This window comes from Strix uralensis, chromosome 24 (genome assembly GCF_047716275.1).
Source record: "Strix uralensis isolate ZFMK-TIS-50842 chromosome 24, bStrUra1, whole genome shotgun sequence".
Classification (NCBI taxonomy): domain Eukaryota; kingdom Metazoa; phylum Chordata; class Aves; order Strigiformes; family Strigidae; genus Strix; species Strix uralensis.
The window spans coordinates 9,817,628-9,843,038 of NC_133995.1; the positions used below are offsets into that span (position 1 = coordinate 9,817,628).

The window sequence follows — 25,411 nt, forward strand, 5'->3', positions numbered from 1 at the left end:
AGTCAATGGTTACTTGGGAATCCATTGCCTTTCCAGAGAATCCAAAAGACACTCAAATTTAATGAAATGTAGCTGTACAAAGTAAAAGCAACTATCCCCATATCCACAAGCATATTTAGTTCAAAATAATTAATGTGTTAATGTAATTCAGAACATTTAAATCCCCCTAAGATTACATGCATGTGTATTTGTCTCATAAGTTTTGAGCACTTCACATTCATAGTGTACTTGATTCCTTGAGATCTGTAAACAGCAGTAAAATTTGAATGGAGTATGAAACTCAGCTAAATGTGAGTTATTAGAAAGCATTTCTTCTGTTTGTTTCTAACTTACTAAAACCCCTTAGGAACAAATGGACACAAATTGAAACACAAAAGCAGCATGTACAGTTTGTTTCCCAGGGACTTCCAGAAATGCAATCAGAAGCAATGTAAGTTAGCATACTTCTCTTAGTAAGTGCCCTATAGAACACATTATTTGAGGGTATCTCAGTTTTTAAATGCCCAATTTTCAGTTCCTGGGATCGAATTTCAAAAGCTGTTGTGCTCCCAAACTCCATATTGATTTTCAGATGCTTCAGAACCTGCTAAGCGGGTCTTAAATATGACACACAAATACAGTGCAACTGGAAATTAGTAGCTGCTTTTGAAAAAAAATTGCCGCCTTCTAGAGACCATCCTGCCCTGAAGCAGATTGTCCTGTGAAGTCACAGATCTCTAAGCAGCAGCTGCCTGCAGTCTGTGCAATGTAGCAGTCGATCGACTGCAGTTAGAAAGTTTGCTTCATACATCTAAATAAGATGAAAAATTTGTACATTTTCAGAGATGGCTTTTTTATGCCCTCTTGCCCATTATTAATGAGAGAAAATGCCATTGTTGAAAGGCTGCTGTGTAGAGGTGTTAATTTTCAGTCTGAAATATGAAAGCACCAGAAAATTAAGGACAGCTGCAGTGACAAAAGACATCCATGCTTGCACAGCTTGACAGTTAATTCTTGCCTACTGACCCACTGCAGCTGACATGCCCTGCTGACTCTCCCTAAAGGCCACAGTGTAATCATATTCATGATTAGTGAAAGTATAGTTCCTAAGTAGGGTTGAGTTTATAGTTGTGTTCATCAGAATTGTGAGTTGTTCTTGAAATGTGTTAAGCAATGAATAGTTCAGATGAGCGGTTTGTATGGCCGTGGTAATGCGTGCGCCTTAAACACCTTGCTGATCTGGGGCTGGTACGGAGAACGTCTCAAAAGGATGGTGAAATAATGGGCAGGAAATGATGCATTTTGGAAAATGCAGGCTGTGTCATTCACCACGGGGCAAATCTCTTTGTGAACAAGCACAAGTCTTTTCTCATACCTGAGTCATCCAGCACATAAAGGCTTCAAAAAAATAAAAGATATGTTTCAAAATAGAAAAACACATATTTTGTGAGCCAGTGCTGTTAAACATACCATAATCGAAGTAATATATAACAATGAGGTGCTTGGCAAATGTTCATCACAAAAATTTTTGAACTCTTTTTTTAAGATTTTTTTATTTTAAGAGCCCAGATCACATATGGTTGTGTGCAGAACAAAATAAAGACAATCAAAGTAAATCAGTGAACCAGACCACAAAAAAATCTCTGTCACCTTTATACCTATACAATGCAGAGAGAAAAATATGAAACGATTAAGAATAGGGAAAAAATCAAAATAGTAAGTTCAAGCTAGCAAAGCCATACTTAGCAAATAGAAAGCTGTCAAAGAAGTAATCTGCTTTCCGGCAGTATTTATACTGGGCTAATTTACTCATTGTAGGTCAGAATTGTCAGAAACAGTCTAATCTTTTATTAGTTTTCTGAGCAGTTAACAACTAACTGAGCTTAATCAATTTTTGTCGCATCCTCTTTAACGCAGCAACATTTCTCACAATTTTGTCAATAATCTGTAAACCAAGGCCCAAAACAAAGCCAAAGAAATTGTCTTACCTTCTGTTTGATTTTTTCCATCTTTGTGCTTGAATCTTTTTCTACTGAAATCAGTGGGAGTTTTGATATGTCACAGGTCAATGGGAGCAGAATCTGATCTTTTATTAGCACATTGTTGCGGACCCTATGGGAACAGGAAATTTGATTTTGGAGCCAGGAACATAAATTAGGGAAAGATTTTTTTGGAATCAGTTTAATGGTCTGTGTTCAGTGTTCAGTTTTAGAAAATCCCTGAACAAAAGGAAGTATTGAACTACATCAGGTGGTCTGATTACTGCAGGTGTGATTTCTGAGAGCGATCAGAGTTGTGTTCAGAAAATATTTGTAGGGACTGTCAGACTGAGGGGAGACTGTGTTAGAATCAGGTGTAAAGTTCAGGCCAGGCAGCTCCTTGGGATTTTTGCTATGTGTTGCCACCATCTCACAGTTTTTTCCAGGGAATATCACTAGGAAAATGTCCATGTTCATGTGATAAAATTGATCCCAGCAACAGAGAATGTGAGTCTGATACTGATCTTGATTTGGGTCATCTGATAGTGTCAACTACTATGCCATAAAATCTCAAAGCATTGTTACAAATACAAGAGCCTAGGAAGAAAAGAAGAAAGGCTCTTTACAGGGAAATAAACATTGCCTCTAAGATAAGGAAAAGTCAAAGTTGTTTCATTCATTGAACAATGGCACAAGAAATTCAAATGATGCTACAGAAGCCTGGCTTGCTGGCAGTCAAGCCGTCAAGCATGTTATTTCAGACTACCTCGTGCAGACATTTTAATTCTGAATTTAGATAATATGCCAGAGAAGTCTTGTTTATGTATGTATGTATGTAGGGCCTGATTTCTACATGCGTGCAGCAATTTTTATTTTAATAGCTGTATGCAGGCTCAAACTATGGAGCAGTGCTTTGCATACTTTCTCCTGCTGTACAGTAATGGTGTAATCTAAATGTCCTCCACATGAATATAGTCACACAGACATTATGCCTGAAGGTAGTCAAGTACTCTATCTTTCTGTCTCTTCTATACACATGAAAGCAACTGTGCACTGTGGTGTACTGGGGTGTGCTTCATTTGGAGCTAATGCATTCAGAGACATGCTGACTAGTGAATTGCTGTAGCCGACTCTGTATCCTTGGTGGCTTCCCAACTCCCTGGCAATGCAGTCAGCATCTTACGTCTTCATTTGTGTATCCATTAAATTTCATTTCATCCCTTCTCCTGTGTCCCCATAATTGTTTACAAGTGCCAGGTGTTAATGTTCCAGTACATTGTAACTCGTTTGCAAGTACTTAATCTCAGAAAAGCAAAATTTGTGGGCACAAAATCCCCTTTTACGCACAGGAAGTTTTATATAATTGTAGCATTTCTTTATGCATGCCACAGGCTGAAAAACACATTTAATGCATCAACAGCAGGTCAGCTACACTTGGAGATAGGTTAGCTAATTCGGGTTGACATCTCATTTTTCTGCCTTTCAACCTCGGAGTATGAGGATGGTTCTTGGCATTCAGGTGTTACTGTTTGCATTGCCCTTCTCTGGACTGTTGCATTTTGCAGGGTGATGCAGTTCTCAAAGTGAAAGGTATATTGTCAATGTAATTAATGATGTAATATTTCCATGCTACTTTTTACTTCATCCAGGCCAGTATTCTGTCTCCTGCAGTAGCTAATAATGTTTAGGCAGTGGTGTACAAGTAGGGAGGGCAACCATACTGTGTCATCTCCTTGGTGTACTCTCCCACTCAGCAGTTACTTTGGAGTCACAGATTTCCTGAACCACAGGTAGTGTCTTTGCTTTTAGTATGCCTGATTACTTTCTGAACTCCTGTGTACTACAATATCCTCTGGAAAGGCATTCCATAGCTCAATTATGCATGCGTAGGGAGGGGAACCACCTTCTTTCGTTTGCCTCAAACTTGCCACTTGCTAGTTTTATTTCCCACTTCTTGATTTGTGAACTGGGAGACAAGACAACAGCCATTTCCTTTTAAACATCTTAAGGACAATTATGGCTACAAATATCTTCATTATACCCCTCCTGAGCCATCTCTTTTCCAGACTTAGAAATCATAATCTATGTAGTTTTTCTAAATATGGAAAATGATCCAGGCCTTTCATCATCCTGCACCTTTTCTTGTTTTACTTCGTTCTTTTTCTGAGATGTAAATGATGACCAGAACTACAAACAGTATTCAGGATGCGGGGACAGTATAGGTTTATATCGAGGGTCTGAGATTTTCTTTCCACCAACTAAGTTACATAGCTTCAGTATTAGTGGAACCCAACAGATAAGAGTGTACATAACTCACATTGATAGACACTGCGATCTCTTAGCAAAAGCAAAAATGATCTTGCTTTGCTTGGCCACATAATTTTTTGGTATAAATACACACACAACTGAATATTTAATGAATTCAGCAGAGCTGCGCAAGGGGCATTGTGTCAGGAGAACAAGCCACATGCATCCCATAGGACAGCTATCCCAGAGCAGGAGACGCTTCTGTCGTAGAAAGGCTCTTAAATACATTGGTCTCTGTGATGGGGCTCAAGTCAAATTCAGCATAGGAAGAATTTCCTTCCTACTGTGAAACAAATGCAGTTGTAGTAGCATTGTTACATGTGCCTTTCACTTGCTTTACCATGAGGCAAGTTTCGTGGGAGGAGGTGTTATCTTAACATTTCTCTAAGTGTATTGGCTGATCTAATAAATGTTTTGGTTCATGGTCACTTTCTGAATAAGCCCTTAAAACTTCTTTTCATGAGAGGGCAGTTGCCAGCAGAGGTCCATAGCTGTAGCCAGTTTGAAAGGAGTTGAGTTTCACTAGCTTTTATTGGACTGAGATTTGATGGATGGACAAATATTTCTAAACCCACCAATCCAGCATTGACTTTTGGTGTTAGAATATTGAATCTTTTGCAATGAAAGCATTAGTTTAATCAGCTCTTTATTTTTTATCAGTAGAGTTTGTTCTTTATAGACTAAAAAAATGGCAGAATTATGTTAACTTTTTAAAATTACCAATATTTTTTCCACATGCCTTTAATTCAATTAATGCTAACTCATATGTATTCAATATTCTGTTAGTCATAAGAGCATTTTGTAAAGAAACAGAAAACCAATTAATAGAATTTGCATTTAAATGAACATTTTTATATGGCCAAAGCCTTGGAGCAGTAGGGGAATTTATGTGACTTACTCTATTGGTTGAAACAATCTAGGTTTTAAATGTGTTCTATCTGACCCTTGTTCTAGGTATCCCATTAAAGAAAGACATTTTACACTTGAAAATGTTAATTTGAATATGTATTTTAGGTATTTTTCTAATCTGATTTTTAAAATTAACATCTCACAGTGATTACATAGACTACCTAGTTATTTTATGGAACAATTGTTTACTTAACATATGGGTTAGAATGATCCTTTGTGCTCATTGTAATTCTCCACTGAACTTAAATGAAGACTTGTGAAAAGATAATTTAAGCTTTTGATTGAGAAAATGGACACTGCTTAGCTAAGATAATGAGAAAAAGAAAGCCACAGTTACTTTCTTTACTACCTTATTGTGAGACTGACAGATCCTTTTAGGGTGTGTGGCTGGGGTTGATCAAGATGTGAAATCACTATTACTCTTACTGCACAGATTCATCAAGAGGGCTCCTCCCCAGACCTTGCTGAGAATTATTAGAAAATTATTCATATATATAATTATTAATATATTTAAAGGCCAAATCTTTCTTATCATACTCATGTGAACGCTCCAGTGTATTTGGTTCTTCATTCCATCACTGTAAAATGTTTGTGAAGGTGCAGAAAATATTGTTAACTTCTGAGTTTCAGACAGCTGTCTGAAATGGTAGTTGTCAGGGTTATTTTAAAAAGCCTGTTTTCCATAATATCTGAAACAGCTCAGAAGTGCAAAGAGTATGAACATACAGGCAAGTTATCTTCCTATCTTTTTGCGATAATGGTCTCTTTCTATTTTGGCTTAGCAAAAAAGTGCCCAAAAGACTTTATTGTGATACTCTAATGCATGAGAACACCCATAAATTATCTGTCTAACAGTTACGATGCAACTTTGAAGTTGTGACAACTTGGAAAAACCAGCCTGACAAGCACGCTCACTTTCGCTGTTTTTCTAAAACTTCTTGAGCATATAAGGAGAATTTAAAGTGAAGAAAGCAACTGAAGCACAAACACTTTTGTTCTCAGCACACAAATTCCTTCTGTTTCCCTGTCTGGGGTCCCGATTTCTGTCTCTGACTGGTGTGTCAGATAAAACAGTGTTATCACCTGGTATAAATCAATAAACAGTGTCAGTGTCATCTTGTCACTAACAGGCAGGCAGCAGGGAGCTCGTAAGCTTTTCCAAGTGGACGTCATAGAGGATACACAGTCTCTAGTGAACTACTGCTCTGCCTATAGCTAAAAGGTTTCTGCCTTGGCTAGTCATGCTTTGATTTACCAGAATTCCTATTTATTTATGTTAGTAAAGAAAGAAAGAAAGGAGTTCTTATCTAGAGTAGAATTATCATAGGAAAAAAAAAAGGAAAGTGTTAAGTAAGCCTTAATATTCAGAACAAAGACAGTAAAGAATTTTCATATAGGTGTAACTGCTGTACAATGCAACTAAAACTAAGTTTACATATACCTGGATAAAAAGAATGAGAAGAATTCTTATGTTTCTCGAAGATTAAGCTGTTCTTACTAAAGATGTTTTTCAAGCTTTAAGCTTAAACAGAAATGCTTTATGAACACCTTCCAGATGTACGTGCAGTTTAACCTGCATTAGTAGATGCAATTTTCAGTTTCACTAGACCACGCTTTTCTTGCAAATGCTATTTTTAAGCAACAAGCACTCTGTATTTCAAAGACATCTGATCTGTTCCTCCTCAAGACAGCGAAAATCACTGTACAGCAAAAACACATTGGCTAATTTTGAAGATACCAAACTTCCACAACTGGTGCAGCGGCCGCATAACTTGCTTTGTGAAAACTGACTGTTGTGGGGTCACTCACCTCAGAGCAGTATCACTGGACGCCGGGGGTACAGGGAATCTGGAAGGTTGTCCAAGCTGTTTTGTAGTCTGTAGCACCCCAGTCCGTGGACACTTTCCCAAGCCAGAAGAGCCATTCACATTCCCTCTGCCTTCCCAGCCTCATTCACTGCTCTCAGGGCTCAACTAGCTGCACTGACTCACAGAAATTAAGCTCCCTCTGGGTCCTAGTGCTGTAAACGTGTGGGAGCTGCACGGACTCGTAGGAATTCAGCCTTTGGCTTGGTGCCTAGTCCATGCAGTGATGCACAGATGTGCAGTGAAAGTTTCAAAGCGTGCACTGGTTGTATGACTATGCATACATAATACCGAGAAAAGCCTCCAACTTCCTGGTTCCACTGTCAAGAACTGAAACCCTCTTTAAAGGATGTTTTGTCTATAGCCTTTCTGCTTTGCATCTTAATCCTTCACTCAATTTAAAGATGAGAGCTTTAAAGAAAGAAACTCTGAGATCCCTGCTGAATGGGTCCTTTTGAAAATCATCTCAAGAGCCCTTTACTGATGTCATGAGTCTATAAACAAACCTATAGGAACACTAATAGTTAACTGGTGAAGCAGTGGACTGGGTTCCCTGCAAAAATTGTGCAGTCCCCATTATCAGTTGTCTTTAACAGGGGTCAGCCAAACACTGATCTGGAGTAGCAAAGAAATATTTGACCCTGACTTGGGGCAGAGGAAAAGATATTATATAAGAAACCTTCCAGCCATAATATTCTGTGTTTAACACGCTTACCTCAAGCAACAAAGAGATATGGAAATGTTTTCCATTATGTTCGTGGAGGAGGATTAAGTACTTTACAAGGAAACAACAGTGTGTTTTAAGCAGTGATAAATATAGGAAAGAAATGCAAAAGTGAAACATGTCATAAGACACCAAAAAAAAAAAAAAGCAAGTTGGCTAAAAACTACTCTAAAAGAAGTTGTCTAATTATGTAGAGAATTATGAAGCACCCCCTTAGAATGTCATAATTCTCATTCTGGCATAGCGTAAGCTTTGTGATTACACAGACACAAGGAAAAAATTTAAATCGTCCTCCATTGAAAAGCAGACCATTGCATTTTATCTGTGTGGAAATAATTAAACATTTTTTGATTCCATCCAGAAGAGGGCAGCCATCTGGAGAGACTTGTCCTTAAAATCCTTTGGAGAAGGGAAAGGTGTGTGGAAGGTACTACTTAAAGGCATAGAGCAAGAAAGCAAAGTAGCTTTGAGATAATAACGTCTCTTATTTGCCACATGGATATGCTGCTTCTTGAACCTGAAGTAAGCATATATTCGTATTTTATTAAAACTAGTAGACAAACCTTAAATTTCTTTCCCACAGTGCCAGAGATAACAGTGGCTTCAGTACTAGACTGTTTCTTGGAGGTGGTGTGCATTTAAAATTGTGTGAAATATCCTTAAGGAAATTGCAGCACAAAATGCTTGATGCAAGTGCTAAAATTGCCTTCCCAATTTGCCAGGATTATGTATATTGCTTTGTTTTTCTGAAAGGAAAATGCTGTCCACACATGATATCAGTCAGAGGCCAAAGTGTGATGTCTTCATTTACACAGCCAGCCATCAGGGTTTCTGAAAGTTATGCCTGTAAAACTTGACCTCAGGATTTGGCCTTTGCTTCATATTTTATTGCAGAAATGCCAGGCTATTCTTGTGTTGAGCATTTGTCTCGCTTCATTAGAATATCCTCAGATTAGGACTTTGTGGTGGAAAATTTGAAAGAGCATTATCACCACTGTGACTGTAGTAAATAGCATCAAAACAGAGACATGAAAAGGTAGGCTTTTTTTTTTTTCTTTGCTTAATAGTTAGTGCACACTTGTGTTTAGCATCTCTACAATTGATTCCTTGGTAAGAGCTGCCAGTTTTTTCTTAAAACTGTGGTCACAAAAGCTCATTTGGACACAGTGATCAATACTATATTGCATTTGTACTTAATCTGTATCACAAACACTTATTTCTGACTTGAAGAAATCCTCCTCTTGTACCTTATTCTTGTACCTCTTCAGTTTACATCAGCAGGCTGATACAAGCCAGCAAGAAAGACAGCTGCGACAGTCCCTGGGAGAAAGCACTAGCTTCTATTCTCTTTTCTTATGTTCCCATGTAACCCAAACAAACACCGTTTCTGGCTTTTGGACTACATGCGGCCCTATGGGGCACACTAGCTTTGCACAGAAGATCCCAGATGGGCTACTATACTTCGAGCCGAGTGGCTGAAAGCATGGCACAGAGGCCATGTATCTTTCTCTTTTAGCAGTGGTATGAAACACAGATTTAAAGAGAAGAGTCTTACTACATGCATGGTTGCTTAACTTTTATCCTCCACAAGGTGAGAATTTTCTTGCTTTGGCAGGTCACTGCATACAAGGTGAGGGACTGGTAGTGTTCAGCTGAGTAAGGGAAAGATGTACTTTGGAATCAGAGAAGCAGAGAACCAGCTGCACAAAGAGAAGTTCTGTGAGCACAGAACTAGTGAATCCTGATTCTTTACAGGTTTGCATCCAGTTTTTTCTCTGCCTCTACTACAGTAATTTCAAGTCTCCTGTGATCTCTTGTATGAGCTTCCTTAAACAGTTCCCTCGAAGAGTAAATGAATCCAGTGTGTGCTTGAGTACTGCCATGTAGTGCAGTAATACATTTCGTTTCAGGAAAACAAAAGACCTAAATGAAGAGCAGCACTGTTGAGAGTGATGACTACAGGTAAAAGGTTTTGTGCTCTCCTGAGTGTAGGGCTGTCTGTTCTGACCACTAGGCTGAGTTCAGTGTTGCCCTAAGCCCCACAACAGCAACTGGATCATCACAGCCTCTTCCTTCCACATCAGCACTTGTGTCCAAGAAAGCTGGAGGGTGGAGGAGGCACAATGTATGAAAAAAGTGCCTTATGCTTATGTGGTACGTTTAGGATTGTAAAAGGGCTTGAGGACTGCCGGTAGATTCCTCCTGGAGTCAGTGTATTTTGTGCTGCTGAAAGTCTCAGGGAAGGCTTTTGAGAAGAAGGGGCTGGGCTTTTCTGTCTAGAAGCAACACTCTGAGGAAAAAAGCTGCCCAAAATGATGAAAGGCCTCATTTATTTCTGAAATCTTTGTGGGTTTGGAAGTAACATAGGTGAGTACAGCTGCCATTCCTAAAATCTTGTCACTTTAGAGAGGTGTTGGGTCGCTGAGAAAGGGGCCCACAGGGCATCAAATGTTTTTCAGAGATACTGTAAAAGTGTAGGGGGATGGGGTGAGGTCAACAAGTTTTATTTTCTTCAGAGACACTTATTCACATGTGTGTGTGAACAGTTACATTCAATACTTCCTTGTAATACTAACTCTCTACACGAAAAAAGATATATCAAAAATAACCCACTTCCCCTAGCTGGAGGTGCTTTGGTGTGAATGCAGGAAAAGTTTTAAGCATCTCAAATGAGGCATTCAAAGTGCAAGACAGCGTCTGTTTTACCTAAAAGAATATTTATCATTTCCAGCTTAAAAGATTTCCAGAAAATAGAAAATAGCTATCTTGTGTAAACTTGTCTGAGAGCTCTCTTCCTAAGGCTAAATTGAATGTAAAGAGATATTAAACTTTTCCCTTAATACTCAGCTGGAGGAAGCTTACCCATGTTTGGCTAAGTAGATGTTAATCGAGAGGTTGGAAGGAAGAATCACAATGCAAATTTTCTTCTTGTGTTAGTTATAAAAAATTTAAAAGTTGATATAGAAACTAAGTGGTCTATTTTGTCTTTGTTAGTTTGTGTAGCGTTACTTTATAGTATTATGTGTATGGTAGAAGTTACTAGAAAAAAGCAGACGCTCACTTGCGGGTCATGAATAAATAGGTCAGACAAACAAGTTCATTACTGATTAACTGTAGAACTCAGTCTCCTGTAAATATTTTCTTAACTGTTTCTGCCACATGGCTTCACAGTTGAGTCAATAACAAATACAGAATGTAGCTTGGGTGCACCCGAAAATTGATCTGTACGTGATGCATTTCCAATACACTGCGATTCAAACCAAGCGGTGATTAGAAACGTTCATTTATGGTGAATTATGGAAGTGATTTGCACTAATCTTTTCTTTTTCTTTTGGCTAGTTATGTAGTGCACAGTGGGAAGAAACCATTTTACTAAAAATGAAAGCATCTCAGAAGCCTGAACTTACTAAAAGCAGAACATCTATCAATTGTTCAAGTGCTGTTACAGACAGAATATAATTCTAATGGCAGTGACATACGGACAGAGCAGAGCTATGAGAAAAACTTTACATTACTCTTCAGACTCAGCAGAGATTTTGCCTGGAAAATAGGTAGTGAGTACAAATATTTCTGGAATACACAAGGCCTGCACTTTTGTTGGAATAGCTTTTTTATTAATGCTCAGCTATTGGTTGGCAGTGAGGGTCAAACGAGAGCTATTTAAAATATTAAAGTAACTATGGATTTTGAAAATCATCACTCAGATGTTTATTCCATGCTCTTCTGTGAGAGGATAAAAAATTTTAAGATACTCCACTCAGTAGCTGCAATTTTTTCTCCCAGGATGTAGCTTTTTGCACTTGGCTGAACCAGACCTGGGTTGGAGTCTGAATTCTACTTGGAAACCTCAAAGAGTTTGTCAGTCAGAATTCACTAGTTGTGGACTTCTGTATGAGGTTTCTCTCCATGGACAAAAGCTGCTTTGATGCAATTTTATAAGGAACACACATGGTTTGGTGTGCCTTTCATATTCATTTCCGTGACAGGAGCATTTCAAGAGCTAGTAAAATGCATGCTTCCCCTGTTTTGGGGTTGGGTTCTTTTTTTGACTGGTTATATGCTACTAACAGTGTGCTAGCATTTTCTAAGATCCACAGAGTCTGACAGCAATATCCTTTTTTGGAGGGTATTAGCATTGTCAGTGAAGCTCCTAGCTGTTAAAAGACTCACTCACCCAATGTTAGCTTGAAATGAGACCATTCTTCAGGAAGTCTGCACCTGTTGCTGGGTAGTGAGGCTATCATTTGCAGATTCCCTGAGAAACCGTGGCTTCCAGCATTGCTCCTCTGCTTGCTGCAAAGGATTTGGGACTAGAGAGGAGTATTGATTCTGAAGTAGAATGAGTCCTCTCTGCTCTGATCTGTGAAATGGGCCTCGTTTTCTTGCTCTCTACTGCTCTTCTGCCATGCTCTAATAGAAACTATGTCTCCTTGTCAAAGTCTGGCCTCATCACATGTGCATAATGCGTGCTGAGATAATGAGAATAATTTGCCAGTACGGCTATACTTTGCTTATGACCTTTGGGAGTTGGCAACCGCTCAAGAGATTTTATATCCACAGGGGATGATTAATATAATCTGATCCTTTTTGCCATGTTAGTGGGCAAATGACATATGATCATATCAGAATTTTTCCTTCTCTCAGGCTTGCAGTACTGAATCTTCATATACAGCAGCAGGTCTCACTGGAGGCACAGGCGAATTGAATACGATGTGTTTCGGAGTCTGACCTGCAATCGCCACAAGGCAGCTGCTTCTTAAGGGACAAGCTTCAGTGGCCCTGAATAGCAAGAGCCTTCGGAACATCACAGGAACTGTGAGCGCTGTGCCAAAGATTCTCCCACAGAAGTATCTTCTTTTTTCAGTGTGCCCTAAAACATTTCAGGGTACCCCTTGACCTTCTGTCATAGAGTCGACCACAAGAGGAGAACTTGGTGCTATGAGGGAAGGCTGCCTCATTACTTAAATCTTGTGGAGAAGACGGGACAAACACTTCATCATTTAAGTTACTAGTATTTTTTTTTTTTTTAAGTGTAAAATTAGGCTTTACATTAATTATCTTTTCTTACTCATTGGTCTGAACACTGTCAGAAGAGGTCCAGTTTGCTTGGCGCACCTCTTTTTCTATAAACACGCTGCGTAAAACTTCGTTCTTGGGTGCACCGGTTTTGCTGAAAGTTTTTAAGAGAATATTTTTTCTGCAACAGAGACTGAAGTACTAACTAGCAAAACTCAGCCAGGCTATGGAGTTGAGGTAAAAAAAGTAATTTGGTAAAGTTAGCAATTACTCTATGATAACAGGTATTAATTACATGGCTGCTTTAAAGTTCATCTAGGATTTTTCCAAGCTCTGGTACCTGGACGGGCTTTACAATACCAGCGAATTTCTTCAAACACTTAACGCTGTGTAAAAGTTTTCAAGCTACCTGTGCTTTACCGTGCTAGAGGCCGTTCTTTGGGGAGAACCACAGATTTCCTCCCAATCATTCAAGACTTAATTTCCTTAAGTTGAATTCAATCTTTGAAAAAGAATCCCATCTACAGGGTTCTCCCTGACTAGTGCTTCTCTGTGTTTCTAAGGTGGAGCACACTTAGGAGTTGCTGTAAAACACAGTTCTGTGTTCCTAGCACTGTGCATGGCAGTAATTAAAAACAGTACTGTTATTCACTCTTTGTATATCAACGCCTGAAAGCGTTAAGATTTGTTAGTCTGTATTCTGTGGTAAATGTACTGGGTTTTTTGTGGGTTTTTTTTCCCATTAAAGATTTAGGAACAGAAAAGAGTCTTTAATGACTACAGCAGAATTAGATTAATAAAAAATGCACTTTGTCCCCAGAAGTGGCAGCAGGAGATAAAATTGACTCAAAGTAATTGAAATAGGGACATTGAAAGCACACCCCTACCCTAATTCCATTTATATCTGTTGTCTGTGAATTTGTCTGGTTCTTTTTTCAGCCTACAGGCACTGTTTGCTTCCACAACTTTTTGCAGCAACAATATCCAGAAGTTCTTTGCCATCTGTTTCAAGTACTTTCTTGCACGTGTTCTGAACTGATCTCATGTTAAGTTTCAATGAGTGTCCCCAAGTTTCAGTAATGTCACATTTCTTGAACAGCAGTTCCATATTTACCTTACCTACCAGTTTCATCATTTTGTAAATCTTCATCATGTCCTGCCTCACCTTCTTCCTCCCCCATCCAAGGAACCGCAGTCTTTCTAGTCTTTCCTCATAAGGCAGCTGGTTCATCATGTTAATCTCTTTACATGCCTTTCTATGAACCTCTTCTAACTCCGCTATGCCCTTCCTGAGACTAGAACCGCACATAGACTCAGCATGTGAATGCAGAGCTGCCCCAAAGTTTCTGTAGGTGATTTCTGAGGCATACGTATTTTCTGAGATGTCTGACATTTGCAAGCAGTGGTGACATCTGATAAAACCATTTTTATGTCCACAGTAGTCAAGCTATCTGTTGCACTAAATGTTCATAAAAAACCGCAAGAAACACCTTTGCCCATGTGAAGAAATAATTTTGATACTCTGCAAGAGTGTCTTTCTGCTCATTAGTGTTGCTTTAGTGTTGCTTTATGTAAGCCCTTACAGGCTAATCACTACAGCTGCTGTTCTGTCATTTATTCTTATCACAGGGCAATTTTATTTTCAAAACGTTGTTTTAATTGAAAAGGAAAATGTGCTTGAAGAGACTGCCACTTTCTGGGGACACATAGCCTTATATAACTTGATGGAGAGAAACTGTCCAGACCTAGAGACCAGGTTCACAACCATGGAGTGTAAAATGTCTCCTTTCTGCAGTGGCTTTCATTCACTGAAAAGGGCAGTGCAGTCACTTTGTCAGGCTGATTCCTGGTTTTTCTGTTGGTTCAAATTCTGCAGATACTGGCAAGGCCTTTCTGCTTTCACAGTAGTAAGATCAGACGTTGACTGCGGTTTTCCTTCAGGCATGTGAATTACGTCTCAGACTGGACACCAGTCCACCCTACTGAACACCACGTGACTAAGAGAAGCTAGTTCTGTCTCTTTTGGAGGGAGCCCATTTGTTTTTAAGGCAGTTGTCACTAATAATTTTTTAAACTGCCTTTTTCTTACTACATATCAGAATATGAATAATATCTTAAAACATAAGGGTTTTCCCCAGCATTTGTAAGTATTCTCTCGCTATGGGTATGTGTACACACACAGAGGAAAAATTTCAAAGTCTTGCTATGACTGACCTTAGCTTCTGCATTCAGCTGTAGTCCCATCAGTACTATCCAGGGGAGATACAAAGGATGTAGTAGGAAGCCCTGCTATGAAATAAGGAACATAGACTTAACATCAAACTCAGAGTGAGATGCATTTGACTATTGAGGGTGGTACATCTAAAAACACCTTGAAGAATGTGCTCAGTTGGAGGGATCCTGCCCTGACACCAGAAGACTCAAAGGATGGACTTGCTCTTCATCATCTCTGTGTCCAGTACCTTCTTGTCTTTAGTAATAAATCTTAAAGAGGCTTTGGGGGAGGGCTGAAAAGAAGTACAAATGATTTCATTTAAGGGAATGCTCTAAAAGTATTTCATATCATACTTGTCTTCCAGGACCTGAGCTCTGTATTGTGTAACAACCAAAGAACTGGTGAAAGTGTAAAAAGCTGGGACTCCCGGCCAATATTACAACTTGTCTTTACTACTAAAAAAGGCAGTAAACTGGGAGGGTATATCAAAGTGTGAATTGCTCTGCACTTGTCCTCTTTCTTGCACTTGTTTTCTACACATCTTCTGAATGCTGTTGGAGACAGAACTCCAGCCCAGAACTACTTTTGGACTGAGCCAGTGTGGGAGTGTTTATGTATGTTAAGTTGTTCTGCAATAAAAGGCATAGTTCTGTGTGTGAGAAGTATTCTAAGTTGAAAACTGAACGAAGGCACAGCTTTTCAGTTTTGCTATGAGGAAAACTAGGCATGGAGTCAATCTGTGGTAGGTCTGTAACACTCGTGCACCGGGTTTTTCTTTCAATAATACATTGTCTCGTCTTCACAGTGATTTTCACCTCTGTATTGCTGGGTAAATATTCTCAAGAGTCTGCAAAATTAAAATCCCTCAGCCTTTATCAGCAGTGAAATAAAGCTCTCAACTGACTCACTTTTATGCGTCCTGGACGTTCTTGCCTTGTGTGCTGATGTGGGACCACAAGTATTAACAGAGAGGTGAGGGAGACTGGGGAATACAGAGCTTTAGGGAGAAATAATGAAACAGCTGTAGTAGAGATGTGGGACGCTGCAGAGGATGAGGTGAAGTAGTGGTGGGAGGCCAGGTGAGATGCGGAGAGAGACTCAGGAGAAGCGGAAGGCGCTAGTAATGATGAGTCTGTGTTGGCACAGGGAGAGATTAAAAATGTGCATGTGCTGAATTTTATTTTTGTATGTTGCACAGATCTACATAAATAATAGTATTTTCAGTGGGCTAGCAGGAAGAGGGAGCATCTTGGGGAAAAAAACCCCCTTTTTTTGGCCAAATCACTATAGTGGATCAAGCCTTGAAAATGAGAACAGCGATGCTTTTCAGGGGCACTTTCATGCACCTCCACCCCCAGAAGAGGCTTTGTGGCATTGTCAGTACACTTGCAATACTGTAGAGTGAAAGTACATCTCTGAAAGTCAACCATACAAATCAAAATGCAGGTTTAAGACATGAGGCTGTAGCATTAGTTGAAAATGCGCTCTACATGCACAGGAGGAATCCAAACCAATTTGGGTTTGAGGAAAGCAGGGTTTACTCCAGGACACACTGTGCAGTGTTTGCAGATCATTGGACAGCTCAGTCTAGTACGGATCATGCCTTTTTATGGGGACATTCCAGCTCCAAAGAAAGCAAATTCTTCTGAAACACATTGTCTTAGTTAAACTTTTAATATGTTTTGATATTGCTAGCAGCAGCTTTATATAATGCAGTCATGTAATGCTCAGCAAACAAAAACTTACTCTGTGTGCTATTGAAGAACTGGAGGCTATGGGTGAAGTGGATATATTACCACTATGAGATTTGCACAGTATTTTATACCTGGAATCAATGGGTTAATTACCTTGCCAGCACTGCCTTGGGTCTGGTGAAGTAGAGTGTTTCAATAAGAATGTTGTTCTGGAAGCACTGGGAGAAGGCACGTGTTTTGGCTAGCTCATCTTGAGCCCGGGTTATGAAACTCAATGTGGGCCCTCTTTGGATGGCAGGAAGAACCCCACTTAGACCAGATGATCCCCAAATGAGAGACAGTTACTGGTTTTAACCTGGATATCAATTTATTCCTCCTTTCCTTAATGCAATGCACATGTTATATCCTCTGTCCAAATATGAAGATAAGACTAGAGCAGTCATTGCCATAAAAAGGAGTTTTGATTGTCTGTCCTATGATTGCTGTTTAGAAAAATGTGCAGATAATCAGTATTGCTGAAGGCTCTTACCTCATTTTGTCTTCATTCTTGTAATCTGAAAGACCAAGCTGTGTAGTTGGTGGCTAGACACGGACATGTAGCTGCCTTGCGGGTAGCATCATGCCTGGCTTCTACATGACTATCCAAGATCTGTAGTGTTAAAGGCTCGGTGCTGCATGAGTTCTTGCCATTCTGCTATGTGTCTTGGCACTATTCTCCTTGCTATGCTGTGATTCTTTTGAAATGCTGAACCGCTTATGTCTTAAAACTATTCTTCATTATGCAAGAAGGGAGAGTTGGTATTTTGGGTTTCCCTCTTCTTACTATTCTCCTCAGGACATGCAAATACAATTTTACGTTGTATTTGTCATTCCATAAGCCTTTCCAAAATTTGTATCATTCCAAATGCAAGCCGTCAGATGGCTAAAGTAATTCTGCTTGGAAATTTATCTAGGAATTATAAGTGTTACTATATTAAGAGCAGAACTCAAATTATAAATCTCACATAACACATATGCTTAATGTTTTCTGTAAATAACAGCCACTAAGGAGTTCTGGAGGTCCAGGGTAACGTACAGGATATTCAAAGAGTACTTCCCTTATTCTTCAGTTCTAATCTTGATTTTATGCATGCAGCTCTTTAGGGGGCCCTAAGTAATTGTACAACCTTGTAGTCTGTGTGAAAAGTTGTTTGCAGGCCTTTTTCTTTCTTCATCATGTATTTTCTGTTTACATATGGCCTATCAGTTCCTTAGCCACTTGAATTCTTGAAAATATATACAGCACTATTCACACACTGCCCTTTTGGAACGAAACTGTTTAGCTCTGCTAAAGAGGAAAGGGCATTAGTTACCTGCCGTTTGCATGGGATGCTGGAGAATAGGGAGGTACTGAATTGGAGGTTGTCATCCATATTCTTGGTTGTTAGTAGATTGTCAAACAAATCATCATCCATGTTTGTAAATCTTAACTTCTAGATTATTCAGGGCATTCTCCAGGTAAAGCAGAAAGAAAGAGTGATGCAGGACCATGTTCACAAGGTGGTGGAAACCACTGTTACTTGACTGAAGCTTAACTTAAGCATGGGGAAGGCAGGGCATGTAAAGACTGACCAGTGCTGGAGTGGAATTGAACTGTTCATCTCTATTTTTAAATGTCTCCCTTTCTTTTAGAATTATATGTGTCTTTAGGTGTCTAGCATTTAAATTATTAGCATTTACATAGTGCATTGATGAGAGACTGCAAACCAAGTTCTAGCATGACTGGCAAAGAAAGTATGTATGTAAGAGGTGACTGACAGCAACTTGTCCCACTCTGCTAAGTTTCTTCTGTGACTTCTGTGTCAAAAGCGAGTTTTTCAAAACCTCCAGCTCCCTTAATTTTTTAACCTGCTTGCTGGGAACAAGAAAATTTCTCTTTCCCAGCTTTCTCCGTTTCACATTGCCCTTATTGCAAGGAAGAGCTGAGTGAAAAGGAGAAAAACCCAAACCAGAACAAAAAAAAAAACCCAACACAACCTTCATTCCAGAGTCAAATTTGCAATGAGAATCTTTGAGTCTATTTTTGTCCAATTCCATTTGGACAAAATTCAAGAATTTGATTTTTCCCATTGCTTTAGTTTGTACTCTGGTTGACTCTGAAAGCACAGGCTGAAACCAATGCTGAACCACAAAATTCAATTAAAACACAGGGAGTAAGCAGGGAGAAGAAATCAATGGGTGGATTATTCTATCAGCTGCTGTTCCCATGATCTTCTTATCTTATCCTGCACTACTAGAAGGGCTGTTGGGAAGTGGAGTCATTGTAAAATCAGATCAAACTGCTGCATCTCTCAGCACATAGCAGAAAATTGGATCAATAGCACGAGCCTATTCTTTGCTTTCCTTCTAAGCAGCTGGACTGCCAAATCTATCCATAGTATAGAGGCTAATCTGTTTTTTAAATCCTCTGCTCTCCCACTGTGAAGTTAAACAACAGTACCCGAAACAAGCCTCTTAGGTATATATTTTACTGCTGTTACATGCATCTAGTAACTGAGTCAGATATTTGAAACAGGAACGTTTATCAGTCATGAAATTACCTGTGTGCCTATCAAAAAAGAAAATCTAAGGCAGGAGGGAAACTTTCTAAAATCGCAATATTTAATTTTTAATTTCTTGCTACATCTATCTCACTTTTCCAGGTAGAGTATTATAGCAGCACTTCTGAAGTTTCACATCAAGGGTCCTAGAGACCAGTGAAAGTTAACAGAAAGAAGAGAACACGTTCCTGAGCTAGTATGAGCTGTCTTAAAAACCACCTATTGGTATAGGGAGTTTTATTTAAATAGATTGACAGTCTTCATTATGAAAAGGCAATAAGTGAAATATGTGCTTTCAATTTTTTTTTTTTAATTCCCCTTGTATTCACTAATTATATTAAATTGGTTTACTGATGGAAAACATGTGGTGTAAGCCTGTATGGATAGTCCTAAATTCATGGAATGGCCAGAACACTGGGGGAAAAAAGGATTGCTGGTGACTCTCTTCAAAAAACTCAGTATCACGTATCTGCACTGTGCTGCAGAGCAACAGACTTCATGTGTCTTTGGTGATAAACAGACTGAAACATTTCACTCTGGTAAATGCAATTCAGAAATTCCTGTACCTGAAATAATTGCTACATCATAATACCTATTTTGTAGTTACACATTTCTAGTTCTGATCCTTCATTCTCTACTTGAATCTTGGTCTCTTTGAAAGTTTGGTATTTTTAAATGAGTTCCAGTGGAAGATACCAATCTTCTGCTTTTGAAGTATTTGGGGTATTTGGGATGCGAGATGGCCTGTGACATTGTGTAGTGATATACTCCATTCATAGACTCTCCTGTGTACTCAGAAAATATGCCAATGAGAGTAATATCAGTGTCTGCTTACAGAAATAGATGAATAGACATAATGAACGGTTGCTCTAGGTGGTTTGAATGGCTTCCTGATCATTCATTCTCTCTTAAGCACCTACAAGCAACCATGAACATGTCTTCATTTCTGCAGTTCTCTCAATATACTTATTTTTGTAGCAGAGAGGGAGAGATGGAAAATCCTCTGTGCAGTAGCCACAGAAGCTTGATCTGCCACTGAGCAGGCACGTGGCCAACTGGATACATTGGCATATATGCAGACAGCCGAAAGGACAGATGTATCAAATCAGATTTATAAGGTCAGTTTTCCCAGCCAATAAAGTCCAGATTGCTGTCTGCCCTGTTATAACCTTCCTGTGTTTAAATGGATGTGAAACAGATAATCCAGCCTTTGGCGGGAACAACACTGATAAAACACAAACATTATTTCTGTAGCCACATAAGATTATTTTTTCAATTCAGCAGAAAGTAATTGCCTTGAAGATTGTTAAAGAGGTCACAGTATTTTTATACTGGTGTGTGTGAATAAAAATGTTCTCAGTCCAGGGGAGGGGACAGAGTATGTTTATTTAGTAGACTATGGCAGAAAAGAAATTTACATCTTACTGTAATGCAGCAATGGCAGATATGTCCCGAGCAAACATATGTAAAAGGTATCTACTCTTCAAACACTGTAAATCAGCCCATGCTATTGTGAGCTTTGTGACCAATATGGACAAAATGCCAATTACAGTTTCACGAACAGAGTATATTTGAAGTGTAAATGAAAGAACCATCTGTAGTCTATGCTGCTGCTGTACTGTCAGGTGGAACTGATTCCATCTTTCTAAGGTGTTTTGAGTTTTGTAAGTATGAAAATCCAGAAAGGATCGTGAGAGCAGTGAACTCAAATGCCCTTGGCACAAAGAATGGTCCTGAGCCCTAGAACAGGCTGGTGTTTCTTCCACATGCCAGCCTGAAGGTTCCCACTGCATCACCCTGCGACTGTGACAGCAGAACCCAGGGCTGTGTGGTGTGTGATTCCTCACAAGCATGCTGCTGAAACATTAGGGAAAAAGTGGGTGGCATGGATTTAGCCACAGCATGTAATGCTAGTCCGGGAAATGCCGGTTTAAGGAAAAAATGGCATGTGCACACCCACACAGACTGTCTCTTGAAGGGCCAGTTGTATCTGTTTAAGAGATTGTTCTATAGAATAGGACAATATTTTGAGAACTTTTCATCCTACCATTTGTAATGATAACTGAGCATGTTATTTTCCCGTACCTGTAAAATTAAATGGAAATGTCACATTATGATGGTGCTGTATTGGTTATCTCCAGTATAGCTGTCTGAAACATCAAGTTGCATTTTTTGCTTTATTTTCAGTAAAACAAAGCAGTTTTCCAGTCTGTAAGATTCTTTCGCTCAGCAAACAAGCCTAAATTCTTTCAAAATTGTTGTTTGAATTTTTATTTACTTATCCTATGGGAAAAATGCAAATTAAAATATGAACATTATATGCAAGACACTTCAAGAAGATACTGAAATTCAATAGTAAAAATAGCGTTCTGATGGGAATATATTAAATAGCATTGAACATAAAGGCTCATTGGCAGTGTCAATTGCCAGCTGCAAAAACATACAGTATTAGGATGGGAAACATACTAAGAAGAAGCAGGCACTTGGGAAGAATACATTAGTAAAAATGCTATTTTTATTTAAAGGTCTATACAGTCAAAGTTCATCTGCCAGTGTTTTCTAAAGATTAGGATTTCAGTGACATTGAAACTTTTGAACCAAACATGTTCCTGGAGTCGTATTGTCCTCACTAGAATCGAATGAGAAGAAACTAATGCATTATATTAAAACTTATTCTTGTTGTGGACTTCAAAAGCTGCTTTTTTTTCCCCAGATTTTTGTTTTGCATTCTAAGACTGCAGAAGGAAGTGATAATTAGTGCCCCTAGAAAGTGTCAGGTTATGTTGATTGTTAAAGCCATTAGGCCACACTGGAAACTATTATAGAAAAGAAACAGCAAAGACAGATTATTCCGATTTTAAGTTTTACATAGCTGACACTGAAGTGAAATGGTCAGTATGGCACCATCACAGTCGAAATGCATCGCTTTGCAAAACTTGACCTTGCCCATTTCTGTTGTAGCTCATGCAATGCAAAGAATGGATTTGGCTGACGTGACAAACGCTTTCATAGACAACTTGTCTCACGCCTTCTTTTGTCATGCTGGACCTTGTGTCGGATCTGTGAGAGATTCCTTACCTAAACTAGTGTTTTCCTTCACCTGCTGCAAAGAGGGCTTCCAACACTTTTCTTTGGGAGAGTTGTCAGGTGTGACTTTGTCCAGTTTCTCTGAGAAGAGACTCCTGTACTCATAGAGTCATAGAATGGTTTTGGTTGGAAAGGACCTTAAAGATCATCTAGTAATAGATGATAGCCTCCTGTAGTATCTTCTGAGAGCTTTCTAGCATTTAGAGTTCTTTTGTACTGAGGTGGAAATGTGTTAAATTGAAGCATTTGTCTAACTTTTCAAACAGCTTTAGATTCAAATGTGTTTATATTAGAAATCAGAGCTCTCAGTCTGTATTTCTCAGACTGTGGTCTGCAGCAGGCACTTTCAGAAGACCATTCTTTTTCAAGTTGCCATCTCCCACTCGAGCAGGTCCGTGTCCTTCTGCTGTTGGTGACCCCAGAGCTGGACCCAGCACTGCAGGGGGGTCTCACGAGAGCAGAGCGGAGGAGGAGAGTTGCCCCCCTTGACCTGCTGGCCACACTGCTCTGGATGCAGCCCAGCACACGGTTGGCTTTCTGGGCTGCCAGCAGCCATTGCTGGCTCACAGTCAGTTTTCCACCCACCAGCACCCCCAAGTCCTTCTCCTCGGGGCTGCTCTCCATCCAGTCCTCGCCCAGGCTGGGTTTGTGCCGGGGATTGCCCCGACCCGTGGGCAGGACCTTGCCCTTGGCCTCGTTGAACTCCATGAGGTTTGCCCGTCCCCCCTCTCCAGCCTGTCCAGGTCCCTCTGGTTGGATCCTTCCCTCAGCGTGTCCCCGCACCACACAGCTCGGTGTCGGTGGGAACGTGCTGAGGGTGCCTCGATCCCACTGTCCGTGTCCCAACCCCGACCCCTGAGGACGCCGCTCGTCACTGCTCTCTGAGTTGACCGCAACTCTTTGAGAGCCGCCATCCAGCCGGTTCCTGATCCACCGAGTGCTCCATCCATCAAATCCACGTCTCTCCAGTTTAGAGACAAGGATGTCATGGGGGGCAGTGTCAGATGCTTTGCACAAGTCCAGGTAGATGACGTCAGTTGCTCTTCCCTTACCCACCAGCGCAGTAACCCCATTGTAGAATGCCACCAAATTCGTCAGGCAGGATTTGCCCTTAGTGAAGCCACGATGGCTGTCACCAGTCACCTCCTTATTTTCCACGTGCCCCAGCACAGCTCCCAGGAGGATCCGCTCCATGATCTTGCCGGGTGCAGAGGTGAGACTGACTGGCCTGTAGTTCCCTGGGTCATCTTTTTTTTCCCTTTTTAAAAATGGGGGGGGGGGGGGGGGGGGTATGTTTCCCCATTTCCAGTCAGCAGAAACCTCACCAGACTGCCGTGACTTCTCAAATATGATGGACAGTGGCTGAGCCACTTCATCCGCAGGACCTGCAGATGCATCTCATCAGGTCCCGTGGACTTGTGCACCTTCAGGTTCCTTAGATGGTCTCAAACCTCACCTTCTCCTACAGTCGGCAGTTCTTCATTCTCCCAGTCCCTGCCTTTGCCTTCTGCATCTTGGGTAGTGTGGCTGAAGCCCTTGCAGATGAAAACTGAGGCAAAAAAGTCATCAAGTACCTCAGCTTCTCCATATCCCAGATAACCTAGTTTCCCATTTCCTTACAGAGAGGGCCCACATTTTCCTCAGTCTTCCTTTTATCACCAACATACTGACATTTCTTGTTGCCCTTGACGTCCCTGGCCAGATCTAACTCTGTCAGGGCTTTGGCCTTCCTAACCAGATCCCTGCCTGCTCCGACAGTTTCTGTGTATTCTTCACAGGCTGTCTGTCCTTGCTTCCACCTTCTGTACACTTCCTTTCTAATGTTTGAGCTTGTCCAGGAGCTCTTTGTTCATCCATGCAGGCCTCCTGGCATTCTTACCTGACCTCCTCTTTGTTGGGATGCATCACTCCTGAGCTTGGAGGAGGTGATCCTTGAATATCAACCGGGTTTCTTGGGCCCCTCTTCTCTCCAGGGCTTTATCCCATGGTACTCTGCCAAGCAGATCCCTGAAGAGGCCAAAGTCTGCTCTCCTGAAGTCCAGGGTAGCGAACTGGCTGTGTGTCCTCCTCGCTGCCCTCAGGATCTTGAACTCCACCGTTTCATGGGGGTGGTTGAAGACCCCCAAGAGGACCAGGCCTTGTGAATGTGGGGCTGCACCTATCAGTCTGTCGAGGGCCTCATCTACTCGGTATATATTGAGTAATATATACCGGTAATAATGAGAAAGGAAAGACTAGTAACAGTCCATCTATTTGGGCCCAGTAGTTTTAAGATGTTGTTCTCTGAATACCTCAGAGTCAGAATAGCTTTGCTTTTAATTATATATGGACTAGTACTGTGTCCCAGTAAATGCTGGATGGAAAATTTGGCAGTATTTTGTTTCCTAGTGATTTAGCAGACATGATAGCATAAACTTGCATGCATCTCCAGCACCTCAAATCTACTACAACACACTGCTCTTTCTCTTCCTGAACATTTATCCCGGTGGAAAGAACAAGTGTTTGTAATGTGATGCAACAGTTTCATCAGGAGAAGTCAGAAATAATTGTTTTAGCAAACTTTAGCTAGAGGCTGGGCTGCTGGCATCTTGGAAGAGAATGGGAAATAAATCTCATGCAGTTGGGTAAAGAATCAGTGACAGATTCTGTGCGAGAAGGTGCTTGCACCACAGAAGAAAAAAGAGCTTCTGTCCTTTATCTTGTGTGCCTGTGGTTACAGTTGTTCCATTAATTTTTGTGATGTAAATGTTAAGTGCATGGTGAAGATTACTTCAAAAGTCTTTTCCGTTTTCTTATTTCCCTTCCTTTAGTTGAATGGAGGAGGTAGTTACGGAATTGCCAACAAACTCTGTGAGGACCAGATAATTAATAAGGTGATAGTACACAAATGTCAGACTTCATCAAATTAATCCCAGGACAGTCACCCGGATGTATTTATAGCAGATAATCTAAACAGAAACATAACGTTCTAATCTCTGTCATGGTGACTCGGGAACCAGATGCAGCAATGCATCCATTTTAACCTTAAGGCAAAGCATCAGCATCTGTTACCTAGAT

General features: G+C 40.3%; 2 protein-coding genes across 6 annotated transcripts in view; one reads left to right on the forward strand and one right to left on the reverse strand.

The window, feature by feature from the left end:
- The window catches only part of NGF (nerve growth factor), a 33,958-nt gene extending 26,772 nt beyond the window's left edge, over positions 1-7,186 (reverse strand). For 2 of the 4 annotated variants that reach the window (XM_074893829.1, XM_074893830.1), the window contains exons 1-2: positions 6,984-7,186; positions 1,968-2,091 (exon numbers count right to left, since the gene is read on the reverse strand). In XM_074893829.1, the coding sequence (XP_074749930.1) occupies positions 1,968-1,988 (21 nt within the window). In that variant the 5' untranslated portion in view covers positions 1,989-2,091; positions 6,984-7,186. Of the gene's footprint in view, positions 1-1,967; positions 2,092-6,983 lie in introns of those variants that run through there. The other 2 variants (XM_074893831.1, XM_074893832.1) reach the window with 2 other exon arrangements.
- Positions 1-25,411, forward strand: part of LOC141954386 (uncharacterized) — a 123,725-nt gene that overhangs the window by 65,345 nt on the left and 32,969 nt on the right. The window contains exon 7 of one of the 2 annotated variants that reach the window (XR_012632160.1): positions 12,408-15,902. The exons of the other annotated variant lie outside the window; for it this stretch is intronic. The gene's annotated coding sequence lies outside the window, so the exon portion shown is untranslated. Of the gene's footprint in view, positions 1-12,407; positions 15,903-25,411 lie in introns of those variants that run through there. 2 annotated transcript variants of the gene reach the window in all.